This window comes from Trachurus japonicus, chromosome 8 (genome assembly GCF_045865225.1).
Source record: "Trachurus japonicus isolate A0001 chromosome 8, Traja_1.0".
Classification (NCBI taxonomy): Eukaryota; Metazoa; Chordata; class Actinopteri; order Carangiformes; family Carangidae; genus Trachurus; species Trachurus japonicus.
In genome coordinates, this window is record NC_140914.1 from 4,138,547 (window position 1) to 4,157,629 (window position 19,083).

The 19,083-nt window shown below is 41.2% G+C and overlaps 2 protein-coding genes across 2 annotated transcripts in view; one reads left to right on the plus strand and one right to left on the minus strand.

The window, feature by feature from the left end:
* The window catches only part of LOC146982373 (NACHT, LRR and PYD domains-containing protein 12-like), a 50,450-nt gene extending 39,436 nt beyond the window's left edge, over nucleotides 1–11,014 (plus strand). Inside the window, exons 6-10 of the mRNA XM_085783344.1 lie at nucleotides 2,725–2,898; nucleotides 5,346–5,519; nucleotides 6,222–6,395; nucleotides 6,567–6,740; nucleotides 9,534–11,014. Of these exons, the coding sequence (XP_085639470.1) occupies nucleotides 2,725–2,898; nucleotides 5,346–5,519; nucleotides 6,222–6,395; nucleotides 6,567–6,740; nucleotides 9,534–9,558 (721 nt within the window). The 3' untranslated portion in view covers nucleotides 9,559–11,014. The remainder of the gene's footprint in view (nucleotides 1–2,724; nucleotides 2,899–5,345; nucleotides 5,520–6,221; nucleotides 6,396–6,566; nucleotides 6,741–9,533) is intronic.
* A 1,994-nt stretch (nucleotides 11,015–13,008) lies between these two features.
* LOC146982376 (heat shock 70 kDa protein 1) lies at nucleotides 13,009–16,109 on the minus strand. The gene is made up of 2 exons (XM_085783352.1): nucleotides 15,951–16,109; nucleotides 13,009–15,093 (listed from the first exon to the last, which is right to left on the minus strand). Exon 2 carries the CDS (start codon nucleotides 15,068–15,070, stop codon nucleotides 13,151–13,153), a length of 1,920 nt encoding a protein of 639 aa, XP_085639478.1. The 5' UTR covers nucleotides 15,071–15,093; nucleotides 15,951–16,109; the 3' UTR covers nucleotides 13,009–13,150.
* Between the last annotated feature and the right edge of the window lie 2,974 nt (nucleotides 16,110–19,083).

Consider the following 19,083-nt stretch of genomic DNA (forward strand, 5'->3'; position numbering starts at 1 on the left):
AGACAAGTCAACAAAAACCTACATTAAATCTTTACAATAGGTATGAATCATCATGTATGTGCGCATAATATTACAGGTATGTAATGTGATTTGATTGAGTTTGGTTATTGGCAGTGGTAAGAAGCTGCATGTTGTTGATACTATTATTGTATGGGCATTGCAGTGCAAAGCGTGCTGCTCTGCATCAGTTACGTTGGTCAGTTGATGTTTTAAAAGGCATTTGTGGAATAGCCATAACCTCTAAATAATTATGGTTTGAGCTTGGTGGCCTATAACTACGGAAGCCGAGAACGGCCACGTCCATAATATTTTTTTTACTATCGTTTTCTCGTGATAACGACTTATTATTTCGTTATCTCGAGATAACAAAGTCCGTTTTCTCGTGATAACGAATTAATTTATTTCGTTATCTCGAGATAACAAAGACCGTTTTCTCGTGATAACGAAATAATCATAGAATGTGTCGTTGACATGGTTGCCTAGCAACATGTTTCCCCGGTGCAATCGCTTCTGTTTACGGGGTTAATATAATCAAAGACGGTTTATATAATACATCCATGGGCTGGTTAGCCGCTGTATGTTCGTTAGCAGGAGGCTACTAAAGCGAGTCTGTTGGAAACACTACACATCTACAGATCTAACGTAACAGAAGAGATGTTTTTCGTGGGATAATTGGCCAGAACCATGTGTAGAACTCAAATCAGTGAGCTGATTAATGTGATCACATCATCCTGATTTCAGCCTTCAAGAGCTGCCACTAACGTTAGTCTGCTCTGAGGAGCTGTCAACAATGAAGTACCCGGTAAGTTACACTTAACGTTAGTTTGTTTACTGAGCTGGGTTTATTTAAGGGGCTACAGGTTAGCATAAACACATGAGAGTAGACTACGTTATGGCAGCTTCAGCTAAGGTAATGTTAGCTAGTTGCTGCTCAGATAAAGCTCATGAACACTGCTGTCTTGCCAAATTAACATTAGCCTACATGTCAGTGGTCGCAGGCAACAGGTGTCTGATGGTTCGAGATAAGGTTGTGATTTCTGACAGCAGCAGCAGCCAGTAGCTAACGTTAGCTTAGCTGAAACAGGATAGATGGGACCACCGGCCGGTAGCCCCTTAAATAAACCCAGCACAGTGACGTTATACAAACTAACGTTAAGTGTAACTTACTGGTAAGTTATTGTTGACAGCTGGTGTGGACAATGATCACACCAGTGAGTAGGCTAGAGTAGAAAAGTTAACTGCCCCATGCTCGAGCTGAACAGTAGCCTCCTGTTGCTGGCAACCATGGCAACCATGTCAACGACACATTCTATGATTATTTCGTTATCACGAGAAAACGGTCTTTGTTATCTCGAGATAACGAAATAAATTAATTCGTTATCACGAGAAAACGGACTTTGTTATCTCGAGATAACGAAATAATAAGTCGTTATCACGAGAAAACGGTAATAAAAAAAATTTATACGGACCTGGCCGTTCTCGGCTTCCGTATATAACAGCAGCTCAATTGAATTGATTTAATATAGGGTAAGTTGATCTGAAGCCACAATACCTCAATTTCCTTACACATGATATCTTCCCTGATTTTCACTGGAATATGATTTTGAACATAACAGGAAACTAGTATAGAATAACTACTAGTATAGAACTAGAATAGTATTTGAAAACAACATATCATCAATTTCATTGACTTCACTCATCTTTGGAAGGACTCTATTGTCCTGGTGCCCAAGATTAGAACACCAAAAACCCAAAATGACTTCCGGCCTGTTGCTCGACTCTTGTCATGAAGACTTTTGAGCGGATTATAAAGGCAGAGATCTTGGGCACAACCCAGAGCAGCTTTGACCCATTACAGCTTGTCTATAGAGCAGGTAAGGGAGTTGATGATGCCATTATGACCCTACTTAACCTGGTACTGGGTCATCTTGACACACACACACACACACACACACACACACACACACACACACACCTTGGGCTAAAAACATGTCTGTTTTTTATTGATTTCTCTTCTGCTTTAAATTGTATACAACTGCATACTTTAGCTGAATGTCTGACCAGCATACACAATCATGGCCATAGTTTAGTATGCTGGCTAGTTGACTGTTTAACTCACAGACCTCAGAGGGTGAAGGTGAATGGTTTTTTTATCTGATGCACTTTTATCCTCCACTGGTTCCCCTCAGGGCTGGTTCCTTTCACCACTTTTATTCATTTTATATACACGAGTGTCAAAGTCAGCATGCTGACAGACATATTATTGAGTTTGCTGATGAATCACAAGGACAACAAGAAGAAGTCTAGAAGGTTGAAATTGTTGAACAGTACAAGTACCTGGGTACCGTCATCAACAGTAATCTGACATTTTAGACGCAGACGCAGTTTGTGCAAAGGCCCATCAGTACATGTACTTTTATCATAAGTTGATAAGTTTTAATGTAGATACCTTTTATATGAGGGTGTTTTGTTCTTGTTTTATTTAGTCTGTTTTAACCTTCTCTTTTATTTGCTGGTTTGGGTCTCTCACTGTGAAAGACAAGAACAAACTAAATAGCATAGTGAGAATGTGTACATGTGTGTATGTATTGTTGTTTGTTTCTATATATGCTTTACTGATTCTCTTCTGGCTGTACAACAAATAATAACGTTTACAAAGACTAAGACTGAACGCTGTCAACAAGGAGCTTTGTCCTCAACTCATTGCTTTTATTCTTTATTCAGATTGAAGGACTGCAGGTTGTCAGGGATCAGCTGTTCTTCTCTGGGATCAGCTCTGAAGTCCAACCCCTCCCACCTGAGACACCTGGACCTGAGCTATGACGACCTGCTGGTTTCAGGAACAAAGGATCTGAGTGGTTTTCTGGAGAGTCCAGACTGTAGACTGGAGACTCTGAGGTCAGTTCACTGACTGTTGTAGTGAAAAAAATATCCTTTCTTCTGAAAACATTAGATTGAAATAGATTTTTTTGCTGTTTCTATATTTAGATTGCATTTTGAGCAGGTCCTAAAAACAAATAGCTTTTGCACAAAATAATCTGTGACAAAGGATGTAAAATTTGAAGAAAGAAACATACTGTAGAGTTGCATTCATTCCACATTTAAGTTTGGATACAGAGTTCCTGTATATTCAGTTTTTTATGAAAAAAATACCAGTTACAACACCTGACACTGGGTTTCATCACGTCATTGACCCCTGTGCAGTTAGTCGTTTATTGATTTAACCCTGATTCATTCATTCTTTTATTGTTTATTTGTTGAGGACAATGCACATTAATGAACAGATTAACACCATGGCGTCCTGTAAGTGTGCCGGATTTAGCTCAGAGCTAGTTTCCATACGAGTTGGTCAATAAAGTTATTTATAGTAATAATGACAGAGAAGAAGAAAAATACAAAGTTAGTGACATGAAATGGTACAAATATAAATCTGTCTAAAAGAATCAGAATCTCTAAATCAGAGACTTGTAGTCAGTGTTTAGTCCAACAGGTATTGATCAGATATTGATTGTATATTGACAGACTGAGCTGAGGTCAGCAGCAGCTGATGAATCTGTGCTGACATGTGGATGATGTGTGTAGAAGGCCACATGATGAAGATCCACAAGAACACAAGGACAAAGTCCCTCTATTGATTATTGATCAAGACATGTCTGATTATTGATTAAACACAAGGGGTGTCCTCGACCAAAGATTTTCATAGTCGAATCTGATTCATCAGATTTTGCCTTTAGTCGACCAATCATTGAATCATAACCAGGGGGCAAAATCCCAGTTTTTTGAAAAACGGACACGGAGCGTTGTAAAAGGTTTGACACCAGAAATGATATCTAGGAACTTCAAGGATTAAAACCTGGGTGGACAACCCGGTCAACTAGCTGCTGGAAAGCTACAGGGGGCCAAAACCCCTTTCTTGGGTCATTTTGCTGGCGAAATGATGTAAATGCAAATATTTAGGTACTACAATGGCATAAATAGTCATACAACTATAAAATTTGGCAGAGAGTATCTTGATACATAGGGGGAGGCATGAAAAAAACATTCTCGGGTTTGTTGCAACTCAATTTTAAGATATCACCTTCAACATCCCAAAAAAGACCACAAAAAGTACTGTTCGCCTGACAAATTCTCATGAAAATTATTATTTTTCAGCACTTTATGGAGAATATCTATGCTTAGCATGTATATAGAAAAATTCCTTAATTCATAAGCTTCCATTTGAGTCCAAGATAGCCTTTCTACTAGCTACTGGAAAGCTACAGGCTGTCTCCAAACAATGCAACACCTATTGTGAAAAACTACATGTTAACTGGCCTGATCAGAAACCATTCTATTTCTGGTCTCCCCAAAGTGAACAGATAGATAGAGAAGACCGTTGGCCACAGCAAGTGGAGCTTTTGATATAGAAAGGCTATCTTGGACTCAAATGGAAGCTTATGAATTAAGGAATTTTTCTATATACATGTTAAGCATAGATATTCTCCATAAAGTGCTGAAAAATAATAATTTTCATGAGAATTTGTCAGGCGAACAGTACTTTTTTTGGTCTTTTTTGGGATGTTGAGAGTGATATCTTAAAATTGAGTTGCAACAAACCCCAGAATGTTTTTTTCATGCCTCCCCCTATGTGTCAAGATACTCTCTGCCAAATTTTATAGTTGTATGACTATTTATGCCATTGTAGTACCTAAATATTTGCATTTACATCATTTCGCCAGCAAAATGACCCCAGAAAGGGGTTTTGGCCCCCTGTAGCTTTCCAGCAGCTAGTTGACCGGGTTGTCCACCCAGGTTTTAATCCTTGAAGTTCCTAGATATCATTTCTGGTGTCAAAGCTTTTACAACGCTCCGTGTCCGTTTTTTTGCTTTGCCCCCTGGGTATCATGTCTGTTTTGTCCGTCATTGATTCATGATCTCATTTGTGTCTTTTTCCGCTCCAGAGAAAAGAGTTATAAATCCTGAATAAACAAATTTTAATTCTTTAGTTGGCATAGGATAGGCTGAGCTCGTTAACCTCTCAAAATTTCCCAGAAGAAATTTTCTAGTTGTTTATTATGCCTGCTCTGTTTAGTCTTTGTGGAGTCCAGTAGTACCTATGTGTTATTTTGTACTGTGTAAATTTCCCTTTAGCTTCCCTAATGAATTTCCCATTGTTGGATATGATTCTCGTCCATTCCTCCTCATCCATCAGACGTCCCAGGTCTCTCTCCCATATTGTTTTCAGGCTCTGACAGCCATCGCTGAGCAGTTGGTTTGTTGTTCTATAAAATAGACACATCTGATTATTGATCATGACACATCTTATCAGTTATCAATGAATTTATCTTCTTTTATTCTTTATTCAGATTGGAGGGCTGCAGTTTGTCAAAGATCAGATGTTCTTCTCTAGTCTCAGCTCTGAAGTCCAACCCCTCCCACCTGAGACACCTGGACCTGACCTGGAATGATCTGCAGGATACAGGAGTAAAGGATCTGAGTGGTTTTCTGGAGAGTCCAGACTGTAGACTGGAGACTCTGGGGTCAGTTTACTGACTGTTACTGTTGTAGATCTTAGATCTTTAAAAAAAAAAAAAATTTTAAATAATTTTTAATATATTTCCTTTAATTGACGGGATAGTTCAGAGAGAGACAGGAAATGGGAGGCAGAGAGGGGGGGAATGACATGCAGGATAGGGCCGCTCGGTGCGGGATTCGAACCAGGGTCGCCTGCAGTGAGGACTATAGCCTCAACACATGGGGCGGGTGTTCTACCAACTGAGCTAAACACCGCCCCAGATCTTAGATCTTTGATCCACAACTGAACCTGACTGATTGATCTTCACTCAGAACTTGAATCACTGTGTAGGAGCCACTCTTTAGTTAGTGTTTTGTGCAAGTACTTTATTTTGACCACAAGTGTGCAGTACCTTTTCTTTTGCTTTCTTAACACCCAGCAGCTGCCCACCTTCCTGAAATGAAGGGTGATTAGTTTGAGTTGGATGGTGGTGGGTTCTCACAGTTCTTACCGACAGCCAGAGGAAAGCCAGGGATCTTTTGTTTTTGCTACAATCCACATCACCTACATGGTACTTTTCTGTTTTGTTAATAACCTTTTTTGTTGCAATAAATGGGAACATCACCCAAAGAGACCAACCTTTTTCTTTTCTTTTTTCTTTTTTCATTGATCAGGACACGTCAGGACAGGACAATAAATGTATCTTCTGCTTTTATTCTTTATTCAGATTGGAGAACTGCAGTTTGTCAAAGATCAGCTGTTCTTCTCTGGTCTCAGCTCTGAAGTCCAACCCCTTCCACCTGAGACACCTGCACCTGAGCTGCAACAAGCTGCGGGATTCAGGAGTGAAGGATCTGAGTGGTTTTCTAGAGAGTCCAGACTGTAGACTGGAGACTCTGAGGTCAGTTCACTGACTGTTACTGTCAGTTTCAGCTTTGTTCACTTCAGTTCAACCTTCACACAAACTTGTATTTCCCACAGTTAGACAACTCATGTTTTCTATAAACTCCAAAATACACCTGTTCTTTCTGATCATCAATGAATTTATCTTCTTCTTTTATTCTTTATTCAGATTGGAGTACTGCTGTTTGTCAGAGATCAGCTGTTCTTCTCTGGTCTCAGCTCTGAAGTCCAACCCCTCCCACCTGAGACACCTGGACCTGAGCAACAACAACCTGAAGTCTTCAGACGTGAAGGATCTGTTTGATCTTGTGAAGAGTCCAGACTGTAGACTGGAGACTGTGAGGTCAGTAGGGGGGCGGAGTCAGTCTGTGCTGCTTTCATCACTATTGTACTAAAGTCAATGTGAGACAATAACAGAGACAACAGTCAGCCAATCAGAGCAGAGCCTCCATGTCTGTTAGTCAGCTGATCTTGGGTGTGTGCGTAGTCTATGAAAATAGGCTACAGTGGGTTTTTAGCTGCTGTACAATCTCATATTCCAAAGACAATACAAAGACCTTTTTAACTGTTAAAACAGTGTAGACCTATTCAAGATTTGCATTTGGGCAACACTACCATATAACAGGCGAAACATCTAAATTAATTTATTCATGGCCACATCAAAGTGAAATTATTAACTTTATCGATTATCCATCTGATTATATGTCCTGCTGCGACCGCACAACTTCTTTCAGTGGTCTTCTGGATGGAAATTAGCACTGCTGCTATAATCTGGCACATTAACATGTTTTTATATGTTCATTAATGTGCACTGTCCCACCCAAATAAACAAATTAAGTAAAGTAAAATCTCCATAGATTGTAGCCTGTATAAAAGTAATACCTCCTGACGCTCGACGCCCGTTCTGATCCAGCTCCATTGGACTTTCAAAGTAAAGGTAACGCCAGCTGTAAATGAGTTGAATTGTGAAACAGCGGCACTTTTATAGCCGATTTTAGGATGAAACTCGAGCTAACCATGTTACAAGCATAAGTTACCATGGTGATCTAGCTGGGTTAAAAGAGAGCCACCTTTGTAGTACAGGGAAGCCTGGCTTTAGACTCAACATACCTCGCTAACCCACTAAACTCGCTTCATAGTACACCCCTCAGATGTTCATCAACACTCAGAAACTCTGTGTTTGAGTGACAACAGTGACCAGTGGCGTAGATGACGTAGGGTTGGTGGGTTTTGTAAACCCATGGGCCCTCTTGTGGTGAAATCCTGCGGCCCCCCCACACACTGCCGAGGATTTTAATTTTTTTTTTTAATTTTTTGGTTTAAATCAGGGGCGGGCTGGTCATAGGGAGGTTCGGGACGCGGTTGAACGCGGCTGCCTTCCGTCGCAGCGGCAGGTAGCACAGAGTGTAACATCAGACTGGGTCACTGCATTATGTTGCATATTAGGGGGGGATACGAGCGGGCGCGGCCCCTCCCAATTTGAGCTGATCCATGCGTCTATTACATCAAATTAAACAACAGAAGCTGGTCTACAACGTGTAAAAACCATGTTTTTATAACCCAAACACACAGCAAACACTACTCAAATAAACAGCTAAACATCAAACTTCATGAAGCACCTGTGTGTGGACCCAGTCGCCACATTTCTGGCTCGTACACTACTGTGCATTATGCAAAACAGTAGGCTACACAGCTACCGCTCATATGAAAGGGCTACAAAGATTGGAACGTTACATAGCAACGCGGCTGCACAGCAGCAGGCAGAGAGAGAAGACAACAACCAGCAAAGTCCAGCACACACAGACACTGCTTGACCAAAACATGGTTGTACATTTCCTCTTACCTTTGCTGTTTTGCCGTGAAAAGTTTGTTTTATGGGTAAATCCCATAGACCAGGGGTGCTCATTACGATTGGGTCGATCGCGTGATGAAGAACAAAAAAAAAAGTATATTTAAAAAAACACAGTTGTCTGGACAGCAGGCATTTTTCTCACAACCGACCTCAAAAGCGAGGGCAGGCCAGGTCCGCCGAAGCATCATTCCGGGTGAGTCACGCTCTCCGCCCGTTGTGTTTGTTGTTACTCCGCTCCACAGAGCACATGGCTACTTAATTATGCACGTGCTGACCATATGGTTGTGCTGAGGCATTCTGGGGGAGTATGAGGTGTTCATGTCTGCACCATTCTTGGGTCCGGTGTGATTTATCAATGGAATATTGCGGAGAGGTGTGCGTATGCACAGCTTGATCAGTGTTTCCCACTAACAGAAAAAAAAAAAAAAAAAAGTGTTTTTTTTTTCCTCACGTGTGTGCGCACGCACACGAGAGAGGCGGCAGGTTGAGAGGCTGACTGGCGGAGATGAGAGATAGTGAAACGCTAGCATGATTATTAAAAAAAACACCATCTCTCATCTCTGTCCGCACATAGACAGACACAGGTTCACATACAGACAGGGGCCACGGTAAATGCAGCTGCAGCGCTATTAACCCCCCGCATAGTCCGACAAACGACTGGATGACCAAAAATGTATGGACATTTATTGTGCCATATGGATTCATGCAGTTATGAAAGGTAGGCTACACCGACATATTGTATATTAAGTGTTATGTATGTTCATATACTAGACTATATAAATAAACGTGAATCATTAATAATGTTGGTAGATCATTTTGACTTGGTCACTTGAAAAGTAGCTCTCAGGCTGAAAAAGTGTGAGCACCCCTGCCCTTTTTTTTTTTTGTGGGGGGGGGGGGGGGGGGGGGGTTTCTGTCCTCTATTTGTGTGTGCAATGTGGCCCGCTGCGCACGCGGGCCCCTTGGACCTCAAAACCCATGTGGAATACAGCCCAGCTACGCCACTGACAGTGACTCATCAGTGATGAACCTTCATGACTCAGCACTTTGTTTCCACTGTGACTCAGTGAAATGTGCAGAGTGAACAGACTTGATGCGAAAAATCTGTGCAGGTGTGTAAGCTTCCTCCTCAGTGTTCACTCCAACACGTTAACATGAGAGTTGAGAGGAAGCTACACAGCTGCTGCACATCTGGACTGAACAGGACTCAAGTCCAGCTGATGGAGTCTCTGATCACTGATCCATCACTGATCCATCACCTCTGTCCTCTGCTTCTCTTCACAGATGGAAGTCGAGACCTTCGTCCTGATGGAAGTGAAGAGGACATTGTGTGTGTGTCAGTCAGTCAGTCAACCATCTTCCCTGTGTGTTCTGGACTGACAGAGATCGTCACATTAACAGATGAAAATTGGCCAGAACAAATTAAGAGTAATAACTAAGTGACCAAAATAAAATTAGGTTTAAAAGACTAATTATTTGTTTAATTACCTGGATTATGACAATGAGATATTTTATTTGCAACTGAATTAAGAGAACAGACGAAAAGAGTTGAACAATATAAGAAATGTGAGTGCTGCCCTGGGTGAGGGTGGATGAACCGCTCAGGTGCTCTTCAAGGACACAGGATGGAGAAAAACTTAAGATAAAAACACAGCAAGCAGACCGTCCTGGTGCAAATTGTGGTAAAGAGTAAAAGGCATTCCAAAACTGATGGGTCCGAGGCACTCTGAGGTGTTGTTAAAAATCCTTTATTTAGCAGGGATCAACGCGTTTCGACTGAAACAGTCTTCATCAGGATCTGAACCAACTGATTTGCACAGGTGTTTTAAATCCTGTGTGGCTGATGATCAGAGATATGTGACCAGGTCATGTGATACAGCCATAACCAGTGAGGGATAAAATGCAGCAACAGTACAACAACGGTAGCTTTCACAGTATTCTAGGAACAGAGGATAAAATATAGTAAGGTTAGCAGGGGACATCACAATCAATAGATATCAACCCATTAAATTAGTCATCAAGCCATGAAGCTCCAATAATATCAGAAAACATGCTCTACCAAGTAGACAACAGGAACATACTGTAGGTGCATATAATATCATTAAAAGAGAAACAGGCTTTGACTTTTCACAATTGTGTGAATGTTTACATTTTTCTGTATATGTTCAGGTCATGTTAACTGGGTTACAGTCGTGCAATATTTGTAATACTTTACTTACAGTTTTTTTTCATAAGCTTTTATTTTGAAAGAGTTGATGTTCACCTGTAAGCCTCAGCGACAGGTTGGATCAAAGAGTCACTACTGAAGACTAAAAATCTCCACTTCTCACTCCATTTTATTTAGTTGTTTTTTCATGTGTTTATTTCGTTTTCTCCGTTTCTGTAGCGGTGAATGAACTTTGTTGTATTGTCACGATTTATTGTGAAAGAACGGTGATGTTCACAATTAACTGAGGTTTTTGAGCTGAGCTGATTGAGCCCATTGAGCTGAGCTGATTACACCACGAATCTCCAACTGATTAGTCGACCATTGTTTATGAATGAAATCATAGTGAAAATCAGTTATTCCCCCTCTGGGTGGGGTCCCTGAACGCCACACTATAAGAGCTGCTGGTTGTTGATCAGTGTCTCATGTACAGTAACAGTTGGACTTCACTCCATTGTCCATTAGACAGCTGCAGCTAATTCAAAACGCTGCCGCTCGAGTCCTCACTAACACCAAGAAAGTGGACCATGTCACCCCAGTCCTCAGATCTCTGTACAGTCCCTCCAGGAATTCGCGATGTTGCGATCGCAACAATTAACGCAAATTCAGCCAATCCCCGCGAATTTTTGCGATCTTGCAATTTTGTACAATCACCGCAACTTTTCCGCAAATTGGACCAATTGTCGGTGCTTTCCGCGAGTTACACAGCAGAGAGTGCGAGTCTGGACGGAGCGGTGGTTGAAAGTGAGTCCACGGAGGAAGGCCGTGGCTGGGCTGACAGCAAGAAACTTGATACAATGTGCACAAAGTGATAAGTAAAGGAACACAAGCTGAGTTGAACGTATTGAGTGTGTGAGTTGTCCTGGTTGACCACCCGAGGCTGTTCCCCCCCCCGCAGCACTCGCCGAGGGGGAATCCAGTGAGTGCGCCACTGCAGGGCCGGAGCGGAGCAGCCGGCGGCCAGGTGCCCCTCCCCCCATCCTAAGGCCCTGGCCCTGGACTTGAGTAGCCACCCTCCCCTTTTTATTCAAAAACTGGACTGTTTTAATAAAACAGTTCTTTTACCACGATTTTTAAACAGACATTTTAATTAAAAGTAAAACAACTTTCAACTCTATATAATTTTCCTGTGCCTTTCTTAACAAGTGGAAAATTGCTGGTATAACATGACATCACATTAATTTGTGACATTTCAAAATTTTCAATTTTCCTTTGATTTTTAATTATTCAGAACAAAACTGCAACTTTTTTTTGCAACTTTCGCTGTCTCCCGCAATTTAATCGCAACAAAAGGGCTTAAAACATCACAACATGCACCGCAATTTTTTCAAAATGTGGCCGCAAATTCAGGCATTTTAGGCCGCAACAATCACAAAAAAAGCCCGCGAAATCCTGGAGGGACTGTCTGTACTGGCTTCCAGTTTCTCATAGAATAGATTTCAAAATACTGCTGATGGTTCACAAAGCATTAAATGGTTTAGGTCAAAAATACATCTCTGACCTCCTGCTCAACTATGAGCCGCTCTCAGATCATCTGGTGCTGGTCTTCTATCTATACCTAGAGTCAGAGGTAAACAAGGTTAGGCAGCATTTAGTTTCTATGCACCCACTATCTGGAACAAACTCCCAGAAACCTGCAGGTCTGCCAGTGCCTTTAAATCAACATTGAAGACTTTCATGTTTGCTGAGGTCTTTCATTAACTGCACTGTAACATTATTATTATTCTGTTGTTTTATATCTTTCTTTTTTTTTTGTTACTAAGTTTTAGTTGTTCTGTCTCCCTTTCTGTTTTACTTCTTTTTATATCTGTTTTAATATGTTTTATGTTTTAATTCTTTCTCTTTTCTGTTTTTAAATAATTTGCTTTTTATGTTCTTATTTTGCTAATATGTAAAGCACTTTGAGTTGTCTTGTTGCAGAAATGTGCTATACAAATAAACTTGCCTTGCCTTCACTGCCACCCTGTGGTCAGAGTGAGGAGCTGCAAAACCTTTTACTAAACACAGAGTTATTGTTTGTTCTGAAAATAAACAAGTGCAACTCAATGTTAGAGTGATAATTACTAATATCAACATCACACATTACATTACATAATCAACAATTGATTAATTCAATCAATACATTTTTTTTCTCTTAATATTATCACATTTACTCTTCACGTTTATTTTTCCTGAGAGTCAACAACTCCACAGTCTTCAAGTAATATTAATATTTGTAGTGATGAAATTGAAATACAAGAGAGTATTAAAGAATATTATATCACCTTTGTCTGGACCCATTTGTTCAAGTTTCCTCTGTCACATTATGAATTCATCTGTTCAGTCAGCATGTAGATACCTTAAATGCTCTCATGGAGTTTAACATTATAATTTAAACCTTAAAAACCAAATCAGAGTCAATAACTTTTTGTAAAATTTGTTCCTGTTTTCTCAGACATTAGTTCTTCTTGAGCGGGAATTTAATCACAGGAAGTTTGATTTGATTTGATAACGTATTAACTACAACTATAAACATCCAAATCAGACGATGATGAAATCAAAACAACCATAGAATTTAATTCAATTTCTGTTTTTTATTATATTATACAACTTTATAAAATGTCCCGTAAACCAGTGGTGAAAAATACATTCACATTTAATAAACTTTACAATTTACACATGATCCATAAAGTATGAGTCCGTATGAAGGGCCACTTTAGTCCACCTCCTCAATAGTGGGCCCCTGGGAGCCAGCTCGTGCCTGCTCTCCACAGCTACTTGCAGGCGTTCCTCCCTGATACAACTTGCTGATGATGGGGTTGCACACTTTCTCCAGCTCCTTCTGCTTGTGTTGGTACTCCTCTTTATCGGCCAGCTGGTTGTTCTCCAGCCAGGTGATGGTCTCATCACACTTCTCCACCACCTTCTTCTGGTCCTCCTCACTTATTTTGCCCTTCATGTTCTCGTCCTGCACGCTGCTCTTCATGTTGAAGGCGTAGGACTCCAGGGAGTTCTTGGCAGAGACCTTGTCTCTCTGAACGTCGTCCTCGGCTTTGTACTTTTCAGCGTCCTGCACCATCTTCTCGATCTCTTCTTTGCTCAGTCGGCCCTTGTCGTTGGTGATGGTGATCTTGTTCTCTTTACCGGTGCTCTTGTCCACCGCGGACACGTTCAGGATGCCGTTGGCGTCGATGTCGAACGTGACCTCGATCTGCGGGACGCCTCGTGGAGCAGGTGGGATTCCTGTCAGCTCAAACTTGCCCAGTAAATTGTTGTCCTTGGTCATGGCTCTCTCCCCTTCGTACACCTGGATGAGGACCCCGGGCTGGTTGTCGGAGTAGGTGGTGAACACCTGGGCTTGTTTAGTGGGGATGGTGGTGTTGCGTTTGATGAGGGACGTCATGACTCCTCCGGCTGTCTCGATGCCCAGGGACAGCGGTGCCACGTCCAGCAGCAGCAGGTCCTGAACGTTGCCCGAGGTGTCGCCTGAGAGAATGGCGGCCTGGACAGCGGCGCCGTAGGCCACCGCCTCGTCTGGGTTGATGCTCTTGTTCAGCTCTCTGCCGTTGAAGAAATCCTGCAGCAGCTTCTGGACTTTGGGGATTCGGGTGGAGCCTCCCACCAGGACGATGTCGTGGATCTGTGCCTTGTCCATCTTGGCGTCCTTCAGGGCTTTCTCCACCGGCTCTAACGTTCCCCTGAACAGGTCGGAGCACATCTCCTCGAAGCGAGCCCTGGTGATGGAGGTGTAGAAGTCGATGCCCTCAAACAGAGAGTCGATCTCAATGCTGGCCTGGGAGCTGGAGGACAGCGTCCTCTTGGCCCTCTCACAAGCTGTGCGCAGCCTCCTCAGGGCTCTCTTGTTCTGGCTGATGTCCTTCTTGTGTTTCCTCTTGAACTCCTCCACAAAGTGGGTCACCATGCGGTTGTCAAAGTCCTCCCCACCCAGGTGAGTGTCTCCAGCCGTGGATTTCACCTCAAAGATACCGTCTTCGATCGTCAGGATGGACACGTCGAAGGTGCCTCCGCCCAGGTCAAAGATCAGCACGTTGCGTTCTCCTGATTTGCCCTTGTCCAGACCGTACGCGATGGCGGCTGCCGTCGGCTCGTTGATGATCCTCAGGACGTTCAGTCCAGCGATGACACCGGCGTCTTTAGTGGCCTGTCGCTGGGAGTCGTTGAAGTACGCCGGGACCGTGATGACGGCGTTGGACACCTTTTGGCCGAGGTAAGCCTCAGCAATCTCCTTCATCTTCACCAGGACCATGGAGGAAATCTCCTCAGGGTTGAAAGCTTTGTCCTCCCCTTTGTACTCCACCTGAATTTTGGGTTTTCCTCCGTCTGAAACCACCTTGAAGGGCCAGTGCTTCATGTCGGCCTGCACCACTGCATCATCAAACTTTCTTCCAATCAGTCTCTTGGCGTCAAACACAGTGTTGCTGGGGTTCATGGCCACCTGGTTCTTGGCTGCGTCCCCAATCAGTCTCTCTGTGTCGGTGAACGCCACATAGCTGGGGGTGGTCCTGTTGCCCTGGTCGTTGGCGATGATTTCTACTTTTCCGTGCTGGAAAACCCCCACACAAGAGTAGGTGGTGCCCAGGTCGATGCCGATCGCTACACCTTTAGCTGCAGACATTTTGGCTGTTTGGTATTTGCGTCCTGAAGATGCAAAGACACATGAGAAAGGAAAATTAGAAATGTGAATACCTTCAACAGTTACTATGGTTTCTGCATGGGCATACACTGAAATACAATACAATTTGTTTAAAAGACAAAATGACATCATACAGTAGAGCTTTAATAAAAAGGCTTAAATAAACTATTTTTAGATTAGATTAGATTAGACCGCCTTTATTGTCATTGGAAAAAAAAGAATTCAACGAAATTCACGTTGCTTCTCCGCTGTGGTACCACACAACACACACAAGACAGAATAAATACAAAACATAAAACCTATAAAAACATCACATGAGATATAATAATATATTTGCGAATAGTTTGTAATTTTGTAATCAAAACAAGTGAATTTAAAAGATGAAACTAGAAATTACTTTTAAAAAATGTCATGGATATTCTGCATTGTTTTGTATGTCTCACTGCTCACTTCTTTTTTCTTCTTTTTCTGTAGCCTACATCCATAGACCACACAATGTTTTCAGATTTGATACATGGTCCTAGTACAATTAATCCAACATTAGGACAATCTTTATATGCTAAATCTACAATCAAATAGGCTCGTTTCGATCTTTACATCTATAAACTTCAATCCGAACTCTAGCAGACAGCTGACAGCACGGCGGATTAATGTGACGAATTACACTTTAACTTTTTTTTTTTTTTTTTTACTTTTCTAATGTAATTTTCGGGTAAGAGAACAAAATGGTCCGGTAAATAGCCAGTGATCAACATCTATCACACAACTTTAACAGCGTTATTTCCAATCCACACAACTGCAGAGCCGATATTTAACACAAAGTTATGTAGACAAAATGAAAAAAGAGCCGTCGGTTACTCACTCTGGTTGAACGATGGGAAAGTTGGAGGAGAAATGAAGCGTTTCTTCTCTGCTGCGTCGTCTCTCCCTCTTTCTTTTCCTTCTCCTTCTGTCTCTCTTTCTTTCTGTTTCTGCCGGTCTCTTCCACCGGCGCCGTTATTTATTCTCCACTCCTTCTGTTCTGGCTGATTCTCGAGCTTTCGGTCCCCATAGAGCCTCTCGACCAATCACAGAGCTTTAGCGTCCACCTCGGCGTGATGACGTCACCGACAACGTGCCCGCAGAAGCTTCTACCAGCTTCTGGCATGAATGAATGAAATGTGTCCTGTGGCTTGTGGTAACGTCGAGAATGACTGAGAATTATCTACTCGCGGTACCAAGAACGGTGTGAGGACGGTTTTAGTCGATCAAAACAAACAGATTGATTAGAAAACCAATACGTAAAGACAAAGACGATCGATTACAATGACCAGTGACTGTGTTTAATCTCTCACAAGTCTCTCAAACAAGACAATTACAGTAAAAGCTGAGAAATGGTCAAGTAAAATGTAAAATGAGGAGTAGCCTATAATTCAGTGTAATTATATTAAGTATACATTTATTGATCATTGTTGACAGGGTATATCTTTTATAATTCGAATATGGGGAATTATAATTATCATTCATGTTTCAAATTTTATTAATTTTGTATGTAAAATGGAGCAGTGTTACACAACATTTTACTCAGTGGAATTAATGTACTTCTGATTCCCAAAATACTCGGCAGAAATACATACATAGATCAATGTATAAGTATATTCTAATATCAATATATTTCAGGACTTGAAGATGAAAACAGCATGCCTACAGTATAACAGCAACAGTGAGTTGCCCAATAAAAAGGACATTTAAACAGCTTATTTTAACCTTACCTCAAGGAAGGAGTCTATTTGTTCCAAGACTACAACCCCTTATGAAAACTCTGCTTCAAACAAAACTTTTGAGTAGCCTAACTACAGATTATAATTAGCCTAAAGTTAAATGTTTTTTTTTTTTTAAACGAACAGAAGCTTTCACAAAATGATTTTAAACAAAACAACATTTTAAAATCATTGTTGTTCTCTACCCTTTGGATAGGCTCCAAAGTAGATCACCTTACTGCCATTTCCTGAAGTTGAAATAGATAGTAAAAAATGGCCCTAAAGTCAAAAAGGTTTATAGCTTTGAAGCTTTGTTGCTCAGATACTATGGTGAAATATATTTTACTGTTTTACAGCACAGAAGCTTCATCACTTTGTAGAGAGCCAGGCAGTATCATTCTGATCAGTCTGATTTCAGACGCCTCCAAAGGACCATTATCATGTCAAGTACTATCTATTGATGCTAGCTAGCTGTCTCATTTTGGCCTGGAGTTACAATTTAGCGAACACTTATATTTGCTAGTTTCTAACATGAACTTTAACTTTTAAGTATGCTAAAAAAAATAAAATAAAAAAACAACAACTTCTATTTTACCTTCTAACTAATGCTAGCTAACATCAATAAATTGTTTGCAACTTTCTAACATAAACTTTAACTTTTGATTATACTAATCTAGTTTCGTACTTATGTTTCAACCTTCTGGCTAACTAATGCTAACTAACTAACATTAATGTCAGCTAGTTTCTAACTTATGTTTTACTTTCTAGCTAACTAATAACATTACTAGCTAACTAACATTAATGAATGTTAGCTAGTTTCGTAACTTATGTTTTAACTTACCTTCCCGTTAACAAATGTTAGCTAGTTAACTTATGTTTTAACTTACCTTCCCGTTAACAAATGTTAGCTAGTTCCAACTTGTGTTTTAACTTACCTTCCTGTGTGGTGAAACTGGTTGGGTTGGCTAACAAGCTACATTGCGTGTCAAATATGTCCTGAACAGAAGCTCACATCGACGACCGTTCTTGAAGTTGATTCTTCCACTCGATAGACAGACAGAGCCGGTGCATTTATAAAGTAGATCACCCACCTCGTTTAATGTAGTGTAGCGGCGTTGTACTCTCTTGTTGCGTTGTGTAGTTCACAGAAGAAGACCATCATCACTGTTGGCAAACTTGCCTTTTATTTCGGACATCTGGCAGAAGGATCAACACACAGTCAGTCTTGTTTCCTCACACACACAGACACACATAGGCTACACGTCAAGGAAGCAGCAAGGTCTGTCGTACTGCTCATTTAGTATTAAAAATAAACATAAAATAACCAACAAAGTGTAGTGTACCTGGCAGAAGGATCAACACACAGTCAGTCCTGGTTTCCCCACTCTCTCACACACACACGTCTGTAAAATGTAAAATGAAAAGAAAGTGCAGGTTAGCTAACAACATGTAGCACTAGCAATTTAATAAACAACAAAGAGAGAAAAACACTGTCAACTTTTTTTTATTAAAAAGGACTATATGTTTATTAAAAAGCTATAAAATTCAACTTAAACCACCCTTTAGTATTAAAATCAAAGTAATTAATATGAAACAATGCAGAGCTCATAACTTGTGCACATACCAGGGAGACAGCAGGTCCAACTGCTGCCACCCTCGGGGTCCACAACCCAAATCCACAGGGGTGCTGCATTTAAGTGCCATAGGACAAATAAGTTTGCGTGTTGTGTGATGAGTTTTTATGGCAAGTGGAATCACACTACACCTTAACTCCGTTACACTAGCTGTGATGCTAGCTCCCGCCATTTTCTGTCTTCTCCCTCCAACAACTATAGCTACCGTTTTCACTACAGTTCCTTTCATAAGTCTGAAAACAGCGGTCTAAATGAAATCGGCCCAAATGACAAGCACTTAATGGGGGCGTGAAATGACACCTGACAATCCTGATCGGCCTGTGGGTGGGCTGAATAAAGTTAGTCCAAATGATTAGGGCGGGACATGATAACTGTCAATCATTTACACCCGGAAAATGAATAAAAACAGATTTGATGTGCTCTGGCTGCATAACATTAGTCCATCTAGTGTTTTTTGTTTGGTTTCACTTAGCCTACCTTTTTTAACAATCTTTTGCTTGTTATTTAGGCAATAACTTTATCATCTTTATTGTAGGCTATAACCTATAGGGGGGCCATCCCTGTATCAAACTAATTTCTACAGATTAGCTAATGTTAGCTACCGGTAGTTTCATAGACTAGT